Source organism: Camelus ferus, chromosome 13 (genome assembly GCF_009834535.1).
Source record: "Camelus ferus isolate YT-003-E chromosome 13, BCGSAC_Cfer_1.0, whole genome shotgun sequence".
NCBI lineage: Eukaryota > Metazoa > Chordata > Mammalia > Artiodactyla > Camelidae > Camelus > Camelus ferus.
The window spans coordinates 9,193,242-9,212,587 of NC_045708.1; the positions used below are offsets into that span (position 1 = coordinate 9,193,242).

A 19,346-nucleotide genomic window follows, 5' to 3' on the forward strand; every position below is an offset into this window, starting at 1 on the left:
AGTGGTGCCACAGTGGGGGAAAGATGGGTTGGAGAAAGGTGGTTTTGGGAAACTGGTACCCAATCTTGAAAAAGACGAAGCTGGATACTGTCTTATACCAGATACGAAAGTAGACTCCATATAGATGAGAACTAAGTGTAAAAGCTAAAACTACTCAGGAGGCTGGCTTCACAGCCTAGACACTGGGAAGGATGTTTTAAGACAGATCCTCTAAACAGATGGTAAGTCAGCAGAGCAATGGTTCTGACTGCATTAAAATGAAACATTTCTAGTCCAGAAAAGATACCATGGGCAAAGTTATCCGTTCATGACTGATTGGGAGATGATACTGACAAGGTTAAATGGATATCTAGCAAAGTGAAGGAACCTACCATGCAAACCAATAGGAAAGTCAGAAAGAGAAAAACATCTGGAAAAATGGGCAAAGGCAATGAACAGGGAGTTTCCTAAAGAGGAAACCTCACTGGTTAGTAAGTTTTTCACAAAGCGCTCAACTTACTAATAATTAAGGAAATCAGGTCAAATCAGTGAACTATAACTTTATACCTGTTAGATCTAATTCTTGCCAACAGTAGGTATGGGCAAAAATGTGGGGGAATAGGAACCCACGAGCAGTCCCAGTAAGAGCGGAACCAGCACAGCCAGTCCTGGAGTAGTACTTGGTAGCATCTGATGAAATTGGATTTGCATGTATCTTTGAGTAAGTCCACTCCTGGGTATGTGGCCAGGGAAATTCTTGCACAGACTCACCCCTCCCAGTTTATGCCACTTATCCGAGTGTAATTATTACTAGCGGTTCCATCCGTCCACTCTCAGTGTCCTGACTTGGATGATATATTGATGACTAACCATTAGGTGGCATCCTTACTGTGTGGTTTACCGTCACAGGGCCTCACAGACAGCTCAGGTACTGGTACCGAGGGAGCAGACAGAGAAAAGTGGTGGATTTGGTATATGAAATGCCATGCAGCAGTGAGAAGGAAAGGATGGGGTGTACAGAGAAGGGAGGGGAAAAAATATGGTTTTCCGAACAAAAGGCATCTGCAGGTTGAATTAGTGTATAAAGGTTTACTTTGGATTTTTTTTTAAAGACAATTTTTTTAGAGCAGTTTTAGGATCACAGCAAAATTACGAGGAAGGTACAGAGATTTCCCACATATCTCCTCCCTCCACACATGCACTGCCTCCCTGCCATAATCAACATCCCCCACCAGAGTGGTACATTTGTTACAGTTGGTGAACATACACTGACACATCATTACCACCCACAGTTTACAGTTTATGTTAGGATTCTGGTGATGTACATTCTGTGGGTTTGGACAAATGTGTAATGACATGTGTCCATCATTATGGTTTCATATGGAGAATTTTCACTGCCTTAAGCATCCTCAGTACCCCTCCCATTCATCCCTCCCCTCCCCACAGCTCAGCTTGGATTTTTTTGTTTGTTTTTTCAGTGGTGGCATGTACCATTGCTTGGGTGCATTGAAACTTGCATAGCAACCTGGTTGTGGAAAGTCGATCCTTCTCCCATAAGGGGTGGGGTTTCTGCAATTGTCAAGCGATCTGGTCTTTTCTCTCCTGAGCCCTTGGTCCTCTTAGAGGTCAGCTGTCAGAGAGAATGGTCTCTGATGTCATATAATTTTATGGCTTGGAGAAGAACCTCTTCACATGGAGAGAAAGGGATTCTCAGTGGTGTGAGCCACCTTAAGCTATAAACACGAAGTAGACTTCACTTAAGTCTTTATTTCAAGGCTCCCTCTGCCTTGCCTTCACCAGCCCAGGTAACCTTCCAGCATCACTGAGTGGAACGTCTTTGGTGGCAAAGAGCTCTGATGGGAGAGGCTTCTGTTTGAGAGCCTTTCTGGCCCACAAGTCAGCTGGAACTTGACCTTCTGTATCTTAAACACAGGATAGGCAAATGGCTTTTCAACCAGCGTCCCCCTGGGGAAGCTCACAGGGGTGCTTTGATCGCTGCTGCTGTGCTGTTACTTTCTCTCCCCTGGTGGAGGTGGTGCTGCCAGCGTCCTGCCAGTGTTGCAGCCAGATCCCCAGTGGAAGTATCCAAACTGCTGGCTGGAGATGCTGCTGCGTCTCTCTCTCCCTCCCTCCCTCCCTCTGTAAAGTTAGCACCTTTGTGATCAGCAGATGGGACAGCAGAATAAAGACTTCAGCAGCCACTGAAACAGCTGTTGTGACCATGTGAAAGGTATTTCTCCCTCCTTCCGCCCCTTTCCAGAGAAATGGCCCTTTGGGTTGGAGCAGGAGACTGGTGGTTCTATGCACAGAATAGGTCTGGTTTGGCGAAGATGAAGCACCCTGACCATCTCTGTGTCACTGGAGTGCCATGGGGGATGTGTGGCATTTTTCATCTCTTCTCTTCTTGATCTTTGGATTTTATTGCTGGCATCCTCCTCTTCTGTGTCTGCTACTTCCTGGGCTATGGGCATGAAGAGGTTACAGAAGCCAGGAGCCTGCTGGGCTGAGTTAGCACTTCCCTCTGCATCCAGAATCTCTCCAAGTAACGGCCCTTTTACATCATGGAAAAGGGGTGGTGGTGTGGGCGGAGGGGGGGGGGGGTGGAGGCCGGCTGCAGTAGGTCCGAGTGGCTGCAGTAGTGCAATAGGTAGGAGCGGGCTCCTGGACCATGTCTCGGCGAGGAGGGGGGCGCAAAGGCGTGCGGAGTGAAGGATGAACCGGTGGCACGTCCTAGGTCCCGAGCTGCAGAGTGCCCGTGCTGCGCCCGCCTCTCGCGCGCTCCCCGCCTGCGTCGGGCCGCCCAGGGGCGCGCGGACCCGGGACGGCGGCGCTCGGGCTCGGGCTCCGGGGGGACGGAGACCAGGGCCGGAGCCGCCAGAGCCGCGGGCCTGGGAGGCCGGCTCCCCGGGGAGCCTGGGGTGGCCCGGCTCTTGCCCTCCCTGCCGGCAGGAGACCCCGCTGAGCCTCCGCGCTCTTCCCGCAGCAGCTGGCGCTGGGACGCGGCTGGGGCCAAGCTCTCTCCAGCGGCCACCGGGCTGAGCAGCTCCGCGGCCCCGGCCCCGGCCCCTTCCAGGTGACTTAGTCCCCCCACCCCCCCACCCCCAGCTTGGCGAGAGGAAACATCTCCCATTGGGTGAAACTCAGATTTTGCTTTAGCATCTAAATCCTGTAGCCGAACCAGCTCTGCCGAAACCCGTAGGGTTTCATTTTGCACTTGACTGTGCTGGAGAAAGACTGCAAGGAGTGGGCGGCGAGAGGAGGAACCTTATAAACTTTGGGGGCGGGGACATTTTCTTGGAAGTGACAAGTAGCTTCAGACCTGGGCCAGTGACGTCGTCCTCCGCTCAGACGCTCCGAAGGGGCTGGACGCGGCCACAAGACCAAAGCCAAAGATCCCAGGAGAGCCATGGAATCCACGCTGGCGACACCCAGTTCTGCCGCAGGCCCCGTCACCTTCTCCCACGTCTTCGGGCAGCAGTGCCAACTTATGGAAGCAGGTAGGAAGCTGTTGTGGGAAGTGGGGTGCTACCCCAGATCCCCAGAGGCAGAGGCCCATGTGTGTCTGCGGGTCTGTCTGTTTCATCTCTGCCTCCGTGAGATTTGGGATGCGAGGTTCAACCCGCCAGTGACATGCCTGTCTGGCTCACTCACTGTAAAGTTTCTGGCACGTGCCATGGGACTGACTGAAGGTGCCACTTGGGCAGGGGAAGTGAGGGTGCCCATGGGTCCTGTCACCTCTTTTCTCTGTGGCTGCTCGGAGGATGCAGGAGAGTGAGTCAGGAAGGAGCTGATGACGTGGTGGCTGTGGTCATCGTTTGGGGGCAGGTGCCAATCCTAGACTAGCTGTTTTTCTGTCAGCTTGCCTCTCTGCTGCTGAAAGTGGTGGTTAAGCTGAGTAACACAGCTGCTTGAGTGCCTGCCTGGAGCAGCGACTCCAAGCCCTTGGCTCTGCTGTGGGGATTCCGCCGTAGCCTTTGCCCCGACTTTGTCTTCCGAAAGGCTCACGTTTTATGCAGAGTGGAAGATGTGGTGTGGGCTGCAGCCTTGCCCGGGGCCGGCCATCTTGCTATGCACTTGGTCACAGGGAAACAAGGTGACGGGTGGGTGGCTCGGTGCAAGTGGTTACCCTAGTGGAGCCTGCAGACCGGTGCTCAGTCCGTGCCTACGGTTGTGCTGGCGCCGCACCGGACGTGGGATGCCTGCTCCCCTGCTTTCTTGGAGTCCATTCTTGTTGTTGAGAAAAGGGCCATGGGTTTCTCCAGTGGTTTCCTGGGTGTTAAAGTGTTAATTGTGCATTGTGGCTGTGCATCTCTGGAAGGTGTCGAGAAGAGCCCTGTACTGAGGAACTGGAGTGGGGACTTGAGTCAGTGTTGGTGGTTTCATTGGGTGGTTGCATAACCTTGGAAATTGCAGACCCTTCCCCTTTCCCTTGGGAATTTGTCTCCAGCTGCAAAACAAGAGAACTGGCCTTGAGGCTGCCCGGTCCATCCAGGCCTTAGATTCAGTGAGATTAGATTCAGAAGAGCCAAGTGCAACAGAGAAAACAAACTTGAGCTGTTTTTAAGGATGGGCTGTGTTCGCACAAGTTGGAAGCTCATAGAGTGGACGAATGAGGACTCTGGACCTGGACTGCCTGGGTTTGAGTCCCAGCTTCACCTGTTACAAGCTGTGTGACCTCAGGCAAGTGACTTAGCTTCTCTGTGCCTCAGTTTCCTCATCTTCAAAATGGGGATAAGAGGCACTCCCTCACAGGGTCATCACAAAGATTAACTATGTTAATGTGTCAAAAGCCTTAGAACAGCGCCTGGCACCTACTCAGCACTGTTTCAGTATCAAGTGTTTGCTAATATTTCTAGGGAGTGTGGGGGCCACCGGGCAGGCATCCTTCCAGGGGCCCATCAATGCATCTCTGTTTGCAGAGAGCACAGCTGCCTGTGGTTCTAGCCAGTCAAAGCATCGAGCACCCCCCTCCACCCGCACTTTGATTCTGGTTTGTCTGGAAGGTTGAGCGTCCCCCACCCCACATACCTGAGGAGCGTCTGACCTGCGGTAGCTCAGGTGCCTCTACTTCCTCATGAGCAGGAGGGCTTGGGGATTTTCCTGGATGGGGTTCCACACGCCTTTCTACTCCTCCGGCATGACTGGGGGGAAGGCAGGTTGGATTTCTAAAGTTCCCCAGCGCTGTCCCCTGCAGCTTTGTCCTCGAAGCTTTTGGAGGCACCCAAGCCTAAATCAGGTCATGAAACCCTGTCTCCTTGAAAGAAATCCTTTATGTCAAGAGAGCAGTGCGACCTGGAGTAACAACGACCAGCAGCCTCGAGGGAGAGCCCCCTCCCTGAAGATGCGCAAAAAGGGGCAGTTCAGCTGTGCGCCAGAGGCGCTCACTCCGCGGGGCCCCGGGGCTGGAGGCGAGCACCGAGACACCTCCAGCCACTTGTAGTCCCGTTGGTATCACAAACGAGATCTTCAGTGAGTGTGCAGACCGTTCCCTGACTCCAGGGGCTCACCGCTGTGTGAATCACGTGTGTTCCCGAGTGAGAAGCGTCTCTCGACACGAATTCACTGAGCACCCACGACCTGCTTTCTCCTCCCCGTGCTGGGAACCTCGGGGTCCGAAGTGTAAGTCCCAGCCTTTACTCAAGGAGATGATCTAGTTGGTGGTAAAAGGAAAGCATGTTGAGGAAAAGAGGATTATGCAGGATGTGACTTTTTAATGATTCCATTGCTGAAAAAACCCCGTATATTTTACATAAATCCTCTCACTTTATTTTTAAAAACCCTAACCAATTTCCATAGGCAGAGGAAATGCTCGGGGTTGCCCCCTGGCCACGTTTGTGCAGAAGGAACATAGCAGAGGGAAAGGTGAACCCTGGTCTGATGCCCACGCCTGTGCCTCTAACCCTGGGAGCATGTGGTCATCGGTGGGTGATGCCTTGGGTTAACCTTTTTTATCAGTAAGTATGTCAAGTCTTAGGAGAAGTTGATTCCTGAGAGACAGAACCGTCAAGGATGTTCAGTGGGGTGGAGGTTGGGGAGATAAGCACAAAAAGGCTCACTGAATTTAGGGGGCAGTGGTGGACCCTGGCAGTAAGGGTGTATTGGGCGTGGTGGGGCCTGGGAGAACTCTGTCCCAGTTAGCAGCAGGGGGATTGTGAAGGCCACGCTGGGGCCATGGGAAGGGTGTGGACTTCTTTCCTGTTCAGTCCCAGTTCAGCTGTTTGCTAGCCGTGTGACCTTGATTAAACCCCAAAGCCCTAGACCAGGGGCTGGCAAACTACAGCCCTGGGGCCAAATCTGGCCCACAGCTTGCTTTTGTAAATAAAGTTTTATTGGTACACAGCCATGCACATTTTATCTGGCTGCTTTGGTGCTACAACAGTAGAGTTGAGTAGCTCTGACCCAGATCATGTGGCCTGCAAAGCTGAGAATATTTGCTGTCTTGCCCTTGGCAGGAAGAAGTGTGCTGATCCCTGTCCTGGACCAACCCCCGTCACGCAGAACGGGTGTAGACAGAACTCGTGGTGGACAGTCTGAAAGGGCTCAAGCCTGAGAATTTAGCTCGGACACATGCTTCCTCGCTGGCACTTTCGATGCTACGTGGTGCCTTGGTTCTCTCATATCCTCCCCTCTCCCCACCACGCCATACACACATCCAGCATGGGTTGCTTCAGAAAGCGTTTAGAATAGATCTGAGGAGTCCTAGGGAGGTCTGTAGCTGTACCACTCTGCATGTGCCCGATCTCGTCTGAAAGTCCCGGGAAGAATGGGGTTCCCACTGTGTGCCCGAGTCTGTGCACCTGAGCTGGGCAAGATTGCACCTGCCTCCTCCTCCTGGCAGGCTGATGATGCATTTCCTGCTTAATGGGTGAACTTAAGATGTTGGCAGAGTTGGGACTTAAACCTGGGTTGGCCAACCACAAAGCCTATTCCCGAAACGGCAATCCCGTGGCTTCTGCAGAGGGTTTTTTAAAGAAGTGTGTCTTGTCTTCCTCAAGGGTTTGGAGGAGAGAGCAGCCTTCTGGCTCTTTCTTGGCTTTGATGCTGTTGCCCACCCTTTCCCCCTCCGTGGTCCTACACCTCACTTCAGAAGGCTTAGTCCTACACATTTAATTCCCTTCTCTTTCTAAGCCCCTGACCCAAATTTCTTTCCCTTTCTTTTGGCCCCAAAATGGCAGGTGAGATGTTAGCCCGGCCAGGTGAGCAGGACCGATGGGGGCCGCCATCCTCCAGTCCTCCTGCCTGACCTCCTCCAGGTGGGAGCCCAAGGCCGCACTCCCAGGCAGGCCACCGGCTGACCCCACAGTATCCTGCATCGCCTGGTCTCCGTCTGTTTCTAGCACGTTACTGAGGATGTTGGGAGAAACTTCGGAGGGGATGGGCGGTCTAGACTCAAGCTGGTGTACTGTTGGTCTGCTTGTAGCTGAATAACTCTGTTGCCCATCTCCTCCTTGGATCCCAAAATATTTGACGGGGGAGATCCTCTGACCTGGTGTTTGCTTGTGTCTCTGCTGAGGGCTCTTGACTCATCCCTCAGCCTGACAATCTGTTGTTTGGGGGACCTCAGCTCGCAAGCCATCTCTTGCTCTGACTTGCTAAGCTGCCCCTGTGTCATCCTAGGCGATTTCCAACTGGTCCCATTTGGGTGGGAAGCATGTCCACAGGGTTACTTTGCTTGACCAGAATGACTAAAGTCATTCTGCCCAATATGTCCTGCTGATTCTGCAGGAATCCAGGCCCTGCTCAAGGGGGAAGATGGATGGGAGGAGAGGACAGGAAGGTGACAAGACTTAAGCACGTGGACGGCTGCTGTTCTGCACCGCCTCTGGGTTGCAGCTCAGAAGCCACCCTGAAAGTTCTCCATTTGCCCCATCAGCTATAGTCAGTCCCCGGCTCCATCCTGTGTAGAAACTCAGACAAATGCAAGTCATATCTGTCAGTCTGTCGCATAAGTCAGGCTGATATCTGGAGCCAGAGTCTGGTCATCTTCTGACTGTATTACCTTGTTCCTTCTGAAGGCTGCCAGCTGAACCCCCTCTCCTGCCTTTTGAGCAATACAGGGACCCATCTGAATGCAGAACATATTTATTTAGAAGCCACTTGCCATGTTTATAACCAAGAGAGGAGAGCACTAAGATTTATGGCATCGATTATGAGCTGAACACACTGGAGCTTTTGCAAAAGTGGAACAGGTAAAGATGAGCCAAGAGGAAGGAGTCCTGTGCCCTGTCTTTCCATCGGCGGAAATGGGGACGTGGTTTTAAGATTTCCTTTTAGATCCCCAAAAGGTGGTTATATAGGACCTGTTTCTTGTCTGGCTGTTTCTTCAGTGGGAACAGTATGTCTCGATATTCTAGACAAGAAATTATCCTAGTGACTGTGGGCAATTGAGCGTAACCATAGCTGATGCTTACTGGATGCTTATTCTGGGATGGTCATTATGCTAAGTGTTTACATGGTACCTAAATTCATCCTTGTCACATCCTCATAAGGCAAAAAAAATCATCCCCATTTTATAGATGAAGACATTGAGGCCCATAAAGGGAGGTATTTCTTTTACCTAGTGAGTGGTTGAGTCAGGATTTGAATTCAAGCCATCTGGATCCCAAGTGTCTACTTTTTCCTGTTAGATTCTGTCATCCAGACGCTGTCAAATTTCCCAGCTCCTCCAGGAATTCGTCTCCAGAGATGTTTGTTGAACATCTGTGCCAGCAAATGAACGTCTGCAGAATGAATGTGGAATCTGCAACGACCAGAGCTACTGAAGGGAACTTCCACCCTCCAGGACATTGTAGCTTAAAGGGGGAGTGACCCGTGTCCTCTGTATCCATGGTGCTATTCCTCATGCGTTGTGCCGTGCTGTGCTCTGATTCCTGTTCATCGACGCCTTCTTCATTAGCCTCTGGGCTTCCTAAGGTCGGGCACTATCATCTTGGTTGTCTTGGAGTCCTCCAGACCTCGAATGGTATTGGCAACATTGCAGTTTTCATCAGTAAGACATTGACATGTCTGTTTTAAACTAAACTATTTGTCCTTTTACAGGGTGGCTGCCACCCCCATGAGAAGCTGTTAGCACAATAAAATGGTATTAGTGGAATCTGGCAAAACAAAACTGTGCTTATGTTCGTTCTCTTTCTCAAGACTGATCCTTAGCCCTCGCGTTAGCTTGCAGAATCAAGGGCGGCAGGGAAAGCAGTGCGTCCCAGTAGAGCCTCAGGCTGATCAAATCAATGCTTAACTCCAGGCTCTTAAAAGAGAAAGCAGTCTACTTTCTGGGTGTCCTGGACATAGTGGTGGCACCTGACACTCATCGTCCTCTTCCAGTGTCACCTCCCTGCCCGATCTTCCATCTTCAATCCAGAGACAGAGTTTTCTCAGCATCCCGGTGATCTCCTTACGATGCAGGTACTGTCAGCCACCCCCCCGGACCGCACCTTGACCTCGGAAGTTCCCACCAATGCTGCTTGTCAAGGGGAGAGCAACGGGGGCGAGTTGGGTCCTTACAGCCTTGGAGTAAGCAGCCTGGGTACGTGCCCCAGCTTGTGGGCAGCACGGTTTTCCCACTGTCGTTACATCAGAAGCAGAGGCTGGTCTCTTACTAGCTTATTTCTTCTTGTCAGAGGCAGGGGCACGTGGTTATTCGTTCAGACTTAAGAGTTCAGTTGTTTGGGTTCAGATCTCAGGTCTGCTGTTCACTGGTTGTGTGACCTTAGGCAGGTTCCTTAACCTCTCTGTGCACTGGCTTCGTCATCTGTAAAATGAGGATAATAGTAGCTACTTCATAGGGTTGTGTGGGTCTGACGGTGAGTCACTATGTATGGAGTGTTTATCACGGTGCCCGGCACAGAACGCATTATGTATAAACATTTGCTCTCTGTCTTCATCAGGCTGTTCTAACAAAACAGCACAGACTAGGTGACTTAAACAGAAAACATTTCATTGCATAGTTCTGGAGGCCGAGGAGTCCGAGGTCAGGGTGCCAGCAGGTTTGGTGTCTGGTGAGGGCCCTCTTCCTCATTTGCAGACAGCCGTCTTCTCGCTGCATCCTCCTGTGGCCCAGAGCAGAGAGATAAGCCAGCTCTCCGGTCTCTTCTGAAACGGGCTCTCATCCCGTTCATGATGGCCCCACCCTCACGACCCCATCACCTCCCAGAGACTCCTAACACCTTCCTCATAGCATCACCAACAGGTGAATTTGGGGAGGAAACATTCAGTTCACAACACTGTCATTGTTACGATTTCTTATTAGCATATCGGCCCTATCTTGCTTGGTGAGACAAAGCTTGGTAACACCAGGAATTAAAACATTCCTTATGGTCATGTCTTTCAGAACAGTACAAAGTTGCTGCTTTTCCCCTTTGGCTAATCATTGCAGTTACACACACACACACACACAAACACACACACACACACACACACACACACTCACACACTCACACACTCATTCACTCAATATTTTTCCTTTCTTTGACTCCCAAGGTCAGGAAACAACAGATCTGTGAGAACGTCCATCCACCAGTCACAGAAGGGTGTTTATTTAAAGGTCCTCGTTGGACCCAGCATACCTGGGCCAGGCCTCGTTCGTGCCTTTCCGCCTGGTATAATTATTAAGAGTGCCTACATTCATCTCGAGCATGTCCTTGTTTGCATGATAAACTACATAGTTGGCCTTAATAAGGGGCAGCTGAATAAATAAAATCCAAATGTTACTTAAACAAAATGTGGAGCATCTGATCTTGGAGGAAGCCGTCTAAGGTTAAAAGACAGTCAGCGGAAGATGCGAGTATTTGGTTTGGAACAGGGGCCAGACAGTCGGGTGAGCTGGGCGACACTTCTCAGCAGTACTGGGTGGGGGCTGTCCATGTCGCCGGGTCTGATTCTCCAGGAGAAACCCAGAGTCCCCACATTCCTACAGAACCCCCAGTTCTTGGAGAAGCGCGTCACCGAAGGAGAGATTTCAGATCCTGGAGGGTCAAACCCTGGCAGCTGTGTCCCGCCTGAGCGCCACCAGGTTACGGTCTCTGTTTCACGCCCTCTGTTCTGTCATCAGGGCCCTTGTTCCAGTCTGCAGGCTGCTTCTGGCCCGAGCGGTACACCTGCTGTTTGCTTTCCAGTTCCCTTTGTCGTTCCTTGAGTAACTTAAGAGCTCTAGATGGAGGCCCCAACTCCGGTTCTGGTCCATACTCCCTCGCACAACAAACGCGGTCTTGCTGGGGCTGCGGGCCGTCTCAGGCCCGTTTGTGCGATGGCCTGCACCACTGGGCACTGCCATAGACATGCTTTACTTGAGCTGTGAGCGTCTGCTCCCTCGTCTGGGTCCTGAGGACCTGGAGAAGGCTGGGCAGCAGACAGAGAATAGAGACAAACAGGAAGACCATAATCCGGAGGCTCCACGACATTCCAATTTTTGACGAGAGGTTGTGTGGGTCCAGAGTGGGCAGGCGGGAGCCGCCACGGAATGGAGGGTCTTAGCCAGACCATTCACGCGTGTCCCCAGGCATCCCTGGGTGGTCGGGCACGGAGCTGGCTCTCTGCTCGTGATGGCGGCACTGAGGACAAGGGGCATCTCGAATTGGTGGGTTCATGGGCACAGGTGATTAAGAAGGGAAATGGCCCGTTTGTGGGAGAATGTGTTAGAGACCCTGCTTTGCTCTCAGTTTGCTCTTCAGAAAATGCTGGGATTAAATGACGGATGGGTTTCTCATTGGAAGGTAGCTTAGGTGGAAAGAGCCCACCGAGGAGGGGGAACTGCAAAAGTGCTCTTTCCTGCCCAGGGCATCCTTAGGTTTCAGACTTGATCTCATCCTTGGCCACATTCTCATTAGGTCCTATGTGGTCACCTGCTCTAGCTTCTGAAAAACTTAAGAGTTGATTCTCCTCATCTGTGATCCCAAATCCCTACCAGGTAAACCTTTAAATCCAGGGCAAAGCTCTTAACCAGACAAGCTTCCCCCATCTCTCTCCAATGGAGAGATGAAATGGAGTGGCTGTAGCTGTGAGAAATCTGAAGGAAAAGCGCGTTCCCCTGCGATGGTCCTCCTCCCGTGTGGCTGGTGGGTGAGTGAAGCCCCGCCCACAGTGGGAATCACCAGGCAGCAGCAGGTGAGGAGGGGTTCCATTCGGATCAACTGGAAACCCCAAAGCAGTAAGGGTTACTTGAAGACTTAAAACTGACCATGTGATGTTTGGAGTAGGGGAGATCATAAAAGCCCTGCTGTAAAAGACTGAAAGTGTAAAAACAATATACTCGTGATGTATTAGGATGCCCGCCTCCCCATTCCCACCGCTACCTTTTGGACCTTGACAAATAACCCGTTTCTGGTTTTATGATAGTCTTAAACCACATCTTTCTTCATCAGCTCCTTTGACCAATTCCAGTCTCATCTGTCCTTCCAAGGATGTAAGGAATAAGCTGGATGAAACAGACACAGTCTTGGTTTTTCTTGGGAAGTAAATGTGCTTTCATTGATCCTGTGCAGCAACTATTCTCGCGAGGTCCTGTATTTACGTTTTATTTTAGCCTATCGGGTCTAGTGTCAGTGCCACTAAGAGGGAGCCCCAGCCTCAGACACCAAAGGGAAAGTCCCATCTAAGGATGAAGGCAAAGCTGAGAGGGCAGCCAGGTGTCCAGGCTGGGCTCCCCTTGCATGCACTTTAGGGTTTCTCAGAACTTGACGTCTTCTCTTTGATCCCCCTGAAGTTGTTATGAGTTACAGTGAGGGGAGTTAGGGTGCTTGCAGGAGGGGACCGATTAGGGGACAGGAGTAAAGGGGAAAGGGAGGAGGTTGTCTCCATCCCTCCTGGCTTAGGGGACTAGAGGGGCGACGTGATGTGGGAAGAGAGCCAGTTCTCGGGAGAGATTTAAAGGGATTGCAGGCTAGTTTGAGAGAGAGGTGCTCCTGGGGACTTGAAAAAGCCACAGTCTTGGCCTTGATCCCTCAGGTGAGAAGTGAATCTGAAAAGGAATTTATGTGGTGGGTCCCCCTGAATTTCTGCAATGACCTCAACTTTGGTGCAGAAGGGAGCACCAGGGGTGACTAGACTCCAAGAGGTGGTCGGAGCTCCCAGAATTTGGTCATAAGAGACGTGGGTCACCCCTAAGGGCTGTTGGGAGACTCAGAAGTCTACTAAGGAAAACAGAAAGGTTTGGGGACAAGGCAAGGTCTACCACCTGATCAGAGCTCCAAACGAAGCAGCTGTCCAAAGGGCTGGGCGGAGGGACTAGATTTGGTCCAGCCCGAGGAGTGGAGGCTGGCAAGGCAGGAGACAGACCTGGGACATGCCCTGGGATGCTGGAGGCCAGCACACACCTTCGGCGGCACAGAGGAAATCTACAGCACTGAGACAGGTGAAAAAGGAAGTAGTCCCTTAGGAAGGGAACCCTTACACCACCTCCCCACCTCCAACAGGCAGCACCCCCACTGCCAGTTAAGCAGGGACTATTGAAGGGAAAACTCCAAGGTTTGAAGAGTTGGAGTCTAGAGACCAGGCCAGTGATGGCTGAGATGATCAAAAGTGGTTGGGACCAGTCTACAGAAAGGACTCTGCAGAAGGAGCTCCAGAGTTTTCAGTCTTATTTTGTCTTATGTTATTGAATGAGATCAGCTGGATATAGATCTCTAGGTTGGCTTGTTGTGTGACATTCTCCTGGCTTCTCTTGTCGCTGTTGGCCTCTGTTGATCTAGGGGTCATTTCTCTGTAGGCCACCTCCCTTTTCTGTGAATTTGCTTTTAAAATATTTGTCCTGGAAGCCACGTCATTTTGCCGCAACATGCCTGGGAATGGATCTAATTTTATTGATCTTGTTTGGGGTCTGTGGTTCTCAGATCTGCAGATTGGTGTCTCAGTTCTGGAAAATGATAGCCACTTATTTCTTTGAACACTGATTCTCTCCCCTTCTTTCTGCTCCCCCTAATCCCCTTAGAAAGTCCTTAGAGACTCGAGTTGGACTTCTCAATCTGACCTCTTTTTCATATTCTCCGTTTTTGTCTTTCTGCTGCATTCTGGGTAATGACTTAAAAAAACATCTTCTGGTTCATTAATTTTCTTTCTAGCCGAGTCTAATCTTCTGCTTATCTTCAGGCAATCAGGTTTTCATTTAATTGATCTCTTTTTTCCCCAAACCTCTAGAAGTTCTACTTGAGTAGTTTTTAAATCTTCCAGGTGTTCCTTTTTCAAAAGTAGTCTCTTGTCTTGCTTGCTCTTGAGTTTATGTTTATTTAACCGTTTAAAATCATAGTTATGTGTCTGGCAGTCTTAGGTGCAGTTCTTCTGTTTTTCTGTTGACTCATGTCCAGAATAGCTGATTACCTCATGTACTTTGTACGTTTGGATTTTGAGCTCATGTTTGGGATTTTTGTCTGGGAGATACCATTACTGTAGGTAATGTGGATTTTTGAGCTGGGGATTTCCTCGAGCCTCCAAGTAGAATGAATTTGAACCCAAACCCATTTGAGGGTAGGCTTGGAATAAGGAGCTACTCAGGGAGATCATCTTCTTGCCCATCTCAGTCCAGGACTCAGACCCTGTTTCCCTTTGCTTGTGTGCAGGACCTTTTTCCAAGTGCCTCTTTCCCTGATGGTGAAGCCCTCTAAGACTGGTGTGTGAGTGTGAGTGCGTGTGCGTGTGCGTGTGCGTGTGTGTGTGTGTGCACTGCAGTTCTAACTCCTCTGCCCGGCGTAACCTGAGGCCGCGTGACCAGCCCCACATGCCAGTTCAGCTCCAGCATCCACGTCACAAGACCAGCAGACGCCCCTGCGCCGCCCGAGTGCTAGGGCATGCCATCACTCTGGTTTTCAATTTTGTATTTCTTCGTTGGTTTGTTGGGTGTATTGGTTTCCTGTGGCTGCTGTAACAAGTGACCACGAACTTGGTGGCTTAAAACAATACAATCTTAGGTTCTCATTGCCCTGGAGGCCAGGAGCCTGAAATTAGTATCACTGGACTGAAATCAAGGTGTTGCAGGGCTAGACTCCCTCCAGACTTTGGGGAGAATTCATTCCTTGTCTCTTCCCATGTCCTGCGGCTGCTTGTGTCTTTCCTGACTTGTGTCTGCGTCCCTCCAGTTTCTTCCCCCGTGGGTAACTTGCTCCTCCTTCTGTGTGTGTGTAAGATCGCTCTCTCTTTCTTTTAAGGACACTTGGGATGGCATTTAGGGCCCACCTGGAGAATCCAGAATAGTTTATTATCTCAACACTCTTAGCTTTATCACTTCTGCAGAAAGCTTTTTTTCCCTTCCAAATAAGGTAACATTTACAAATTCTCGAGATCTCTCAGGGGCCACTCTCAGCCTACCGCAGTAGACTTCCCTAACTTTGAGGGCTCAGCTTCATGTAGATAAGGATGCCCATTGTATTTCCAAATGTTTGTAGCAGTTTTTTCCCCAATCCATCGTATTCCCTGGAAAAGGAAATACACCAAATAATCTCAAAGCTGGAGAGAAAAATGCACAACCCACTGTGGTGGGAGCCACTCGGGGGGGCCAGAGGTTGAAGATGTTAAGGCCTAAGTGCTGCCTAGCACCAGGGGCGATGCTTCTCAGACCCTGTGGGGCGAGAGGCTGGGCTTAGCTCATACTAACGGGACAGTGCTGTCTGGAATGGGTGGACTGGTTGGACTGGTCCAAGTTCCCTTGGCCCACCCCTCCCCAGTCTTTGGTTTACTTTGGCCCGTTCCTGACTTTGCCTCTTGGCTTTCATACGTGTGTGACAGTGTGTGTGTGTGGTCCCGGTTTCTGACCCTTAGTATCTTCCATTCTGACAGCCAGAAACAGACCTTGAGTCTGCTCCTCAGTATCCGCTTTGCTTCAGGGACTGGACCAAAGTCCTGGGGCGTCTGGAGAACTTACTCTTTGCCAGTAGAGCGTCGCCGAAACCAGAGCCAGGCAGGACCGGGACTGAGCGTTGAAGCCTCCTCCGTAGCGCAGGCGTCCCAGCCACAGGAGAGAGCTGAGTGCAGCCCTGAGAACTCTCTGCTGATGCAAACGCCCGTTCCTGGGGACAGTCGGGCAAACCGACCGAAGCGGTCACATGGTGCTTCTTGGGATTCTTTGGCAAGGAAGCCTTACCGGCTCGTGTGAAGCCCATTGCAAAGCAAAACGCCCTGTGCCCTTAGGTGACACGTGGAGTAGTTCTGGCGGGCTTCCTGGCTCCGTTAACTCAGAGGGAAGAAATACTCTGTGTTGGGTGGCTTTTGTTCCCACCTCTCTTGAAGACGTGTTCCTGTCCTAAGTTTGTGGCTGCAACCTTGATGACAAATGTTTTTACAGCTGGAATTCCCCCTGAGAGGTCAGCTCCATCACGAAATGGAACTTTTCTAGGACTGTAGGGCACTGCCCCCCCAGCCTGCCAGGCTGGAGATGCGCTTTGTGTCTCTCCCACCGGTATTAGGGGTCCATGGGCTGTGTGTCCCCACACGGAGACCGAGTGAGCCCTGGGGAAGGCCCCCCCACCCTGGGAGCTGTGTCAAGAATTTGGCAGGGTTCAGTGTTAAACCAGCAGGAACATGCCCAGGGCTCCAGAAGCGGTGGCAGAATTTAGGGTAAGCCTTCTGAAGGGTGTGTATCAGGGGTGTTTGTGTGCAGGGCAGTCAGGGGTTCCTGGAGTGACCTGGGCTGACATCACCTGGGGCCCTGCCGCCCTGCAGGTCCAGGCCCTCCTCTCCAGGAGGAGAGTCTAAAGGTAACTGATCCCCGGAGCTGCTGGTGTCATCTCCTCGCCCAGCTGTCCTTTCACAAAAAATCCGCACTTCTGCTGGCCTCACCCAGTTCTCACAGCGTCTTCTCAGAAACAGAGCTGAACTGCTCTGGCAACCTCTAGGTTGGATTCTGGGGAAGCTCAGCCTCCCGGTGAGAAGTTACTGCTTGGGGTGGGAGTAACTCCTCCAACGGTGACTTTTTTTTGACTTAGAGGGGAATTCTAGTGCCTGAGCTGGGTGAGGTGACGAGGCTGTGTCGTTCATAGAGAAGAAAGGGTGCTCACCCTAAACTAGGGTTCATTCTCTAGAAGAATCACCGGGATCCGACACGCATAAGCAGACTGTAACGCAGATCCTCAGCAGTGGACGTAGAAGGAGCCGAAGGCAGGCAGAGAGCCTTTGCTCTCAGCTAACCTGCAGAAACTGAATAATGCAGACTAAAGAAAGCCCCAGGCACGTTTTAGCAGCTGGCCAGTTTTCCTGCTTGAAACAGAATTTCTGGACTTTGGTTTATGTGAGGACGTAGTTTATTTTCAGGTCCATCATGGAGGCTGTAAGGTGGGTAGTTCAGAAAGCTGGCCTGCTGGAGATACAGGCCCCATCAACACGCCTCGTGACCGAGAAAGACTCTGTGGCCTGCTGTAGCGGGAAGGCCCAGCCAGCTGCCTTTGCGGACGGCGAGGAAGCTCACAGGTGGGTCGGAGGGCTTCAAAGGAGGATGCGCTGTTGTGCACAAAGCCTGTTGCTGTAGGCCCTAGCACAGCCCTTTGGCGTGGCCACTGGCTGAGAAGCTCCAGTTGAAAGGGCTGATTCCCCTGGGTACCAAGTATTCATTAAAACCCAGTTTGTCAGGTGGTAGCACCCTGGTTGTCCCCGATTTAAACAAGAGTCCCTTTGTGGCCACTGGCACTTGGGAATAGAACCTCGGAGCCGTGCGGAGGCCGGGAGGCAGCCAGGCGGAGCCCACGGCGTTTCTCGGTTGACCCTGATAGAGGAGCCCAGCACGACACAAGAGGAACCCCTGCTCTTGCCCTGTTTCTTGCTCCACTAAAGAATCCGGAGGCCTGCACTTCACTTTCAAGGGTCATAAAGTTCTCAAGTGGGGAAGCGGGCCCGAGTCGGGGTGCTGAGCGGGGCGTCTGCTGCGCCAGCGGGAGCCCGCGCCGTGGGCCTGTGCTCGGCCCGGATCGCACCACGACCGAGTTGCTCAGGACTTCTGCGAGCGGAATGCGAAGCGGACGTGTGTTTTTCGAGACCACAGAGAGAAAGGAGCCGGCCACTGCTCGGGCTGCCTGCCTGAGCTTGCACTTCTGGTTCTTCCGCCCCGTGCATGGGTGAAACCTCCCGGCTCAGCAGGCGCTTTCTTCTCCTGCGAGATCTCTCCGTGGAGGGAAAGATGGGTGCCTGGGTGGAGTGTAGGTGGGGAAGTTTCTTATGCTCAGCCATAAAAAAGAATAAAATCGTGCCTTTTGCAGCAACATGGATAGACCTAGAGATCGTCATTCTAAGTGAAGTCAGCCAGAAAGAGAAAGAAAAATACCATTTGATATAATTTATATATGGAATCTTTAAAAAAAAAAAAAGACTATGAACTCATCTACAAAACAGAAACAGACTCGCAGGCGTGGTACACAATCTTATGGTTACCGGGGAAAGGGGGTGGGAAGGGATAAATTTGGGAGTTTGAGATTTACAAATGTTAGCCACTCTATATAAAAATAGATTTTAAAAAGTTTCTTCTGTATAGCACAGGGAACTGTGTTCAATATCTTGTAATAACCTTTAAGGAAAAAAATACGAAGACATGTATATGACTGAGACATTGTGCTGTACACCAGCAATTGACACGTTGCAATTGATTGTACTTCAATTAAAAAAAAGAAGTTTCTTATGCAAACCCTAAGTGACCGAGGCTCCTAGCATCCTTCCTTGAGTTGTGGGGTTGGTGGACACACCATTCAATTGCGCTGGTTCCTCGGTGACAACACAGTGTGTCTCGGCAAGAAAAATACCAGTTTGGGCAACATGGGGGTAATTTCAGTGAATGACTCTCTGTTTAAGGCGTCTCTCCCCTTCCAGGGATGCCTGACAGTAAAAACACCTGTAAATCTGCAAAAAGCCGTGTGCTGCTTTCCGGGGGAGGAGGATGGAAGGGACGTATAGGTCTGCCTGTCTTCCCAGGTGGGGAGGGGGCGAGCTGAGTCTGACCTTGGAGGATGGAAAGGTGGTGAATGACAGAGCACCTGTCTGGGGTTGTTCTAGCTCAGTCAGGCCTTTTCCCCGAAGGGTCTTGCACCCTGCTTTACGGCCCACCTGTCTCTCCACCCACATTTTCTTCAGAGAATCATGAATCAGTGTTCAGTACTTGGGCTTATTCAGGATAAAATGTCTTTCTTGGCTTCTTATGATTAAAGCCTGACTTGAAAATATAGTGGGACTAATTAAGCATTTATGAGCGGAGGAGAATAGTTCTGTCAGCCTTATTGAAAGATTCAGTCTGAGCAAAACCCCGTGAGACTCAGGAGGGGGTGGACACGGCAGGGGTGGAAATGTTGGAGGGAGGGCGGAGGCAGCTCGAGGCCCTGTTTTCAGGGCTGGCTTCACGAATTCCATTTCAAATGTTGGGGTGCGTGGAGCCCTCGGTGAAACCCAGACAGTGGTCGTCAGCCTCATCC

At 51.2% G+C, this 19,346-nt stretch overlaps 1 protein-coding gene and 1 long non-coding RNA gene across 2 annotated transcripts in view; both read left to right on the forward strand.

Annotated features, from left to right (window-relative positions):
* Positions 1–2,850: 2,850 nt before the first annotated feature.
* KAZN (kazrin, periplakin interacting protein) overlaps positions 2,851–19,346 on the forward strand; it is a 992,786-nt gene continuing 976,290 nt past the window's right edge. Inside the window, exon 1 of the mRNA XM_032495235.1 lies at positions 2,851–3,476. Within this exon, the coding sequence (XP_032351126.1) occupies positions 3,386–3,476 (91 nt within the window). The 5' untranslated portion in view covers positions 2,851–3,385. The remainder of the gene's footprint in view (positions 3,477–19,346) is intronic.
* Positions 6,085–9,088, forward strand: LOC116668261. Its single transcript, XR_004325355.1, has 2 exons — positions 6,085–8,168; positions 8,607–9,088. It is a non-coding gene; the product is annotated as an uncharacterized LOC116668261 (long non-coding RNA).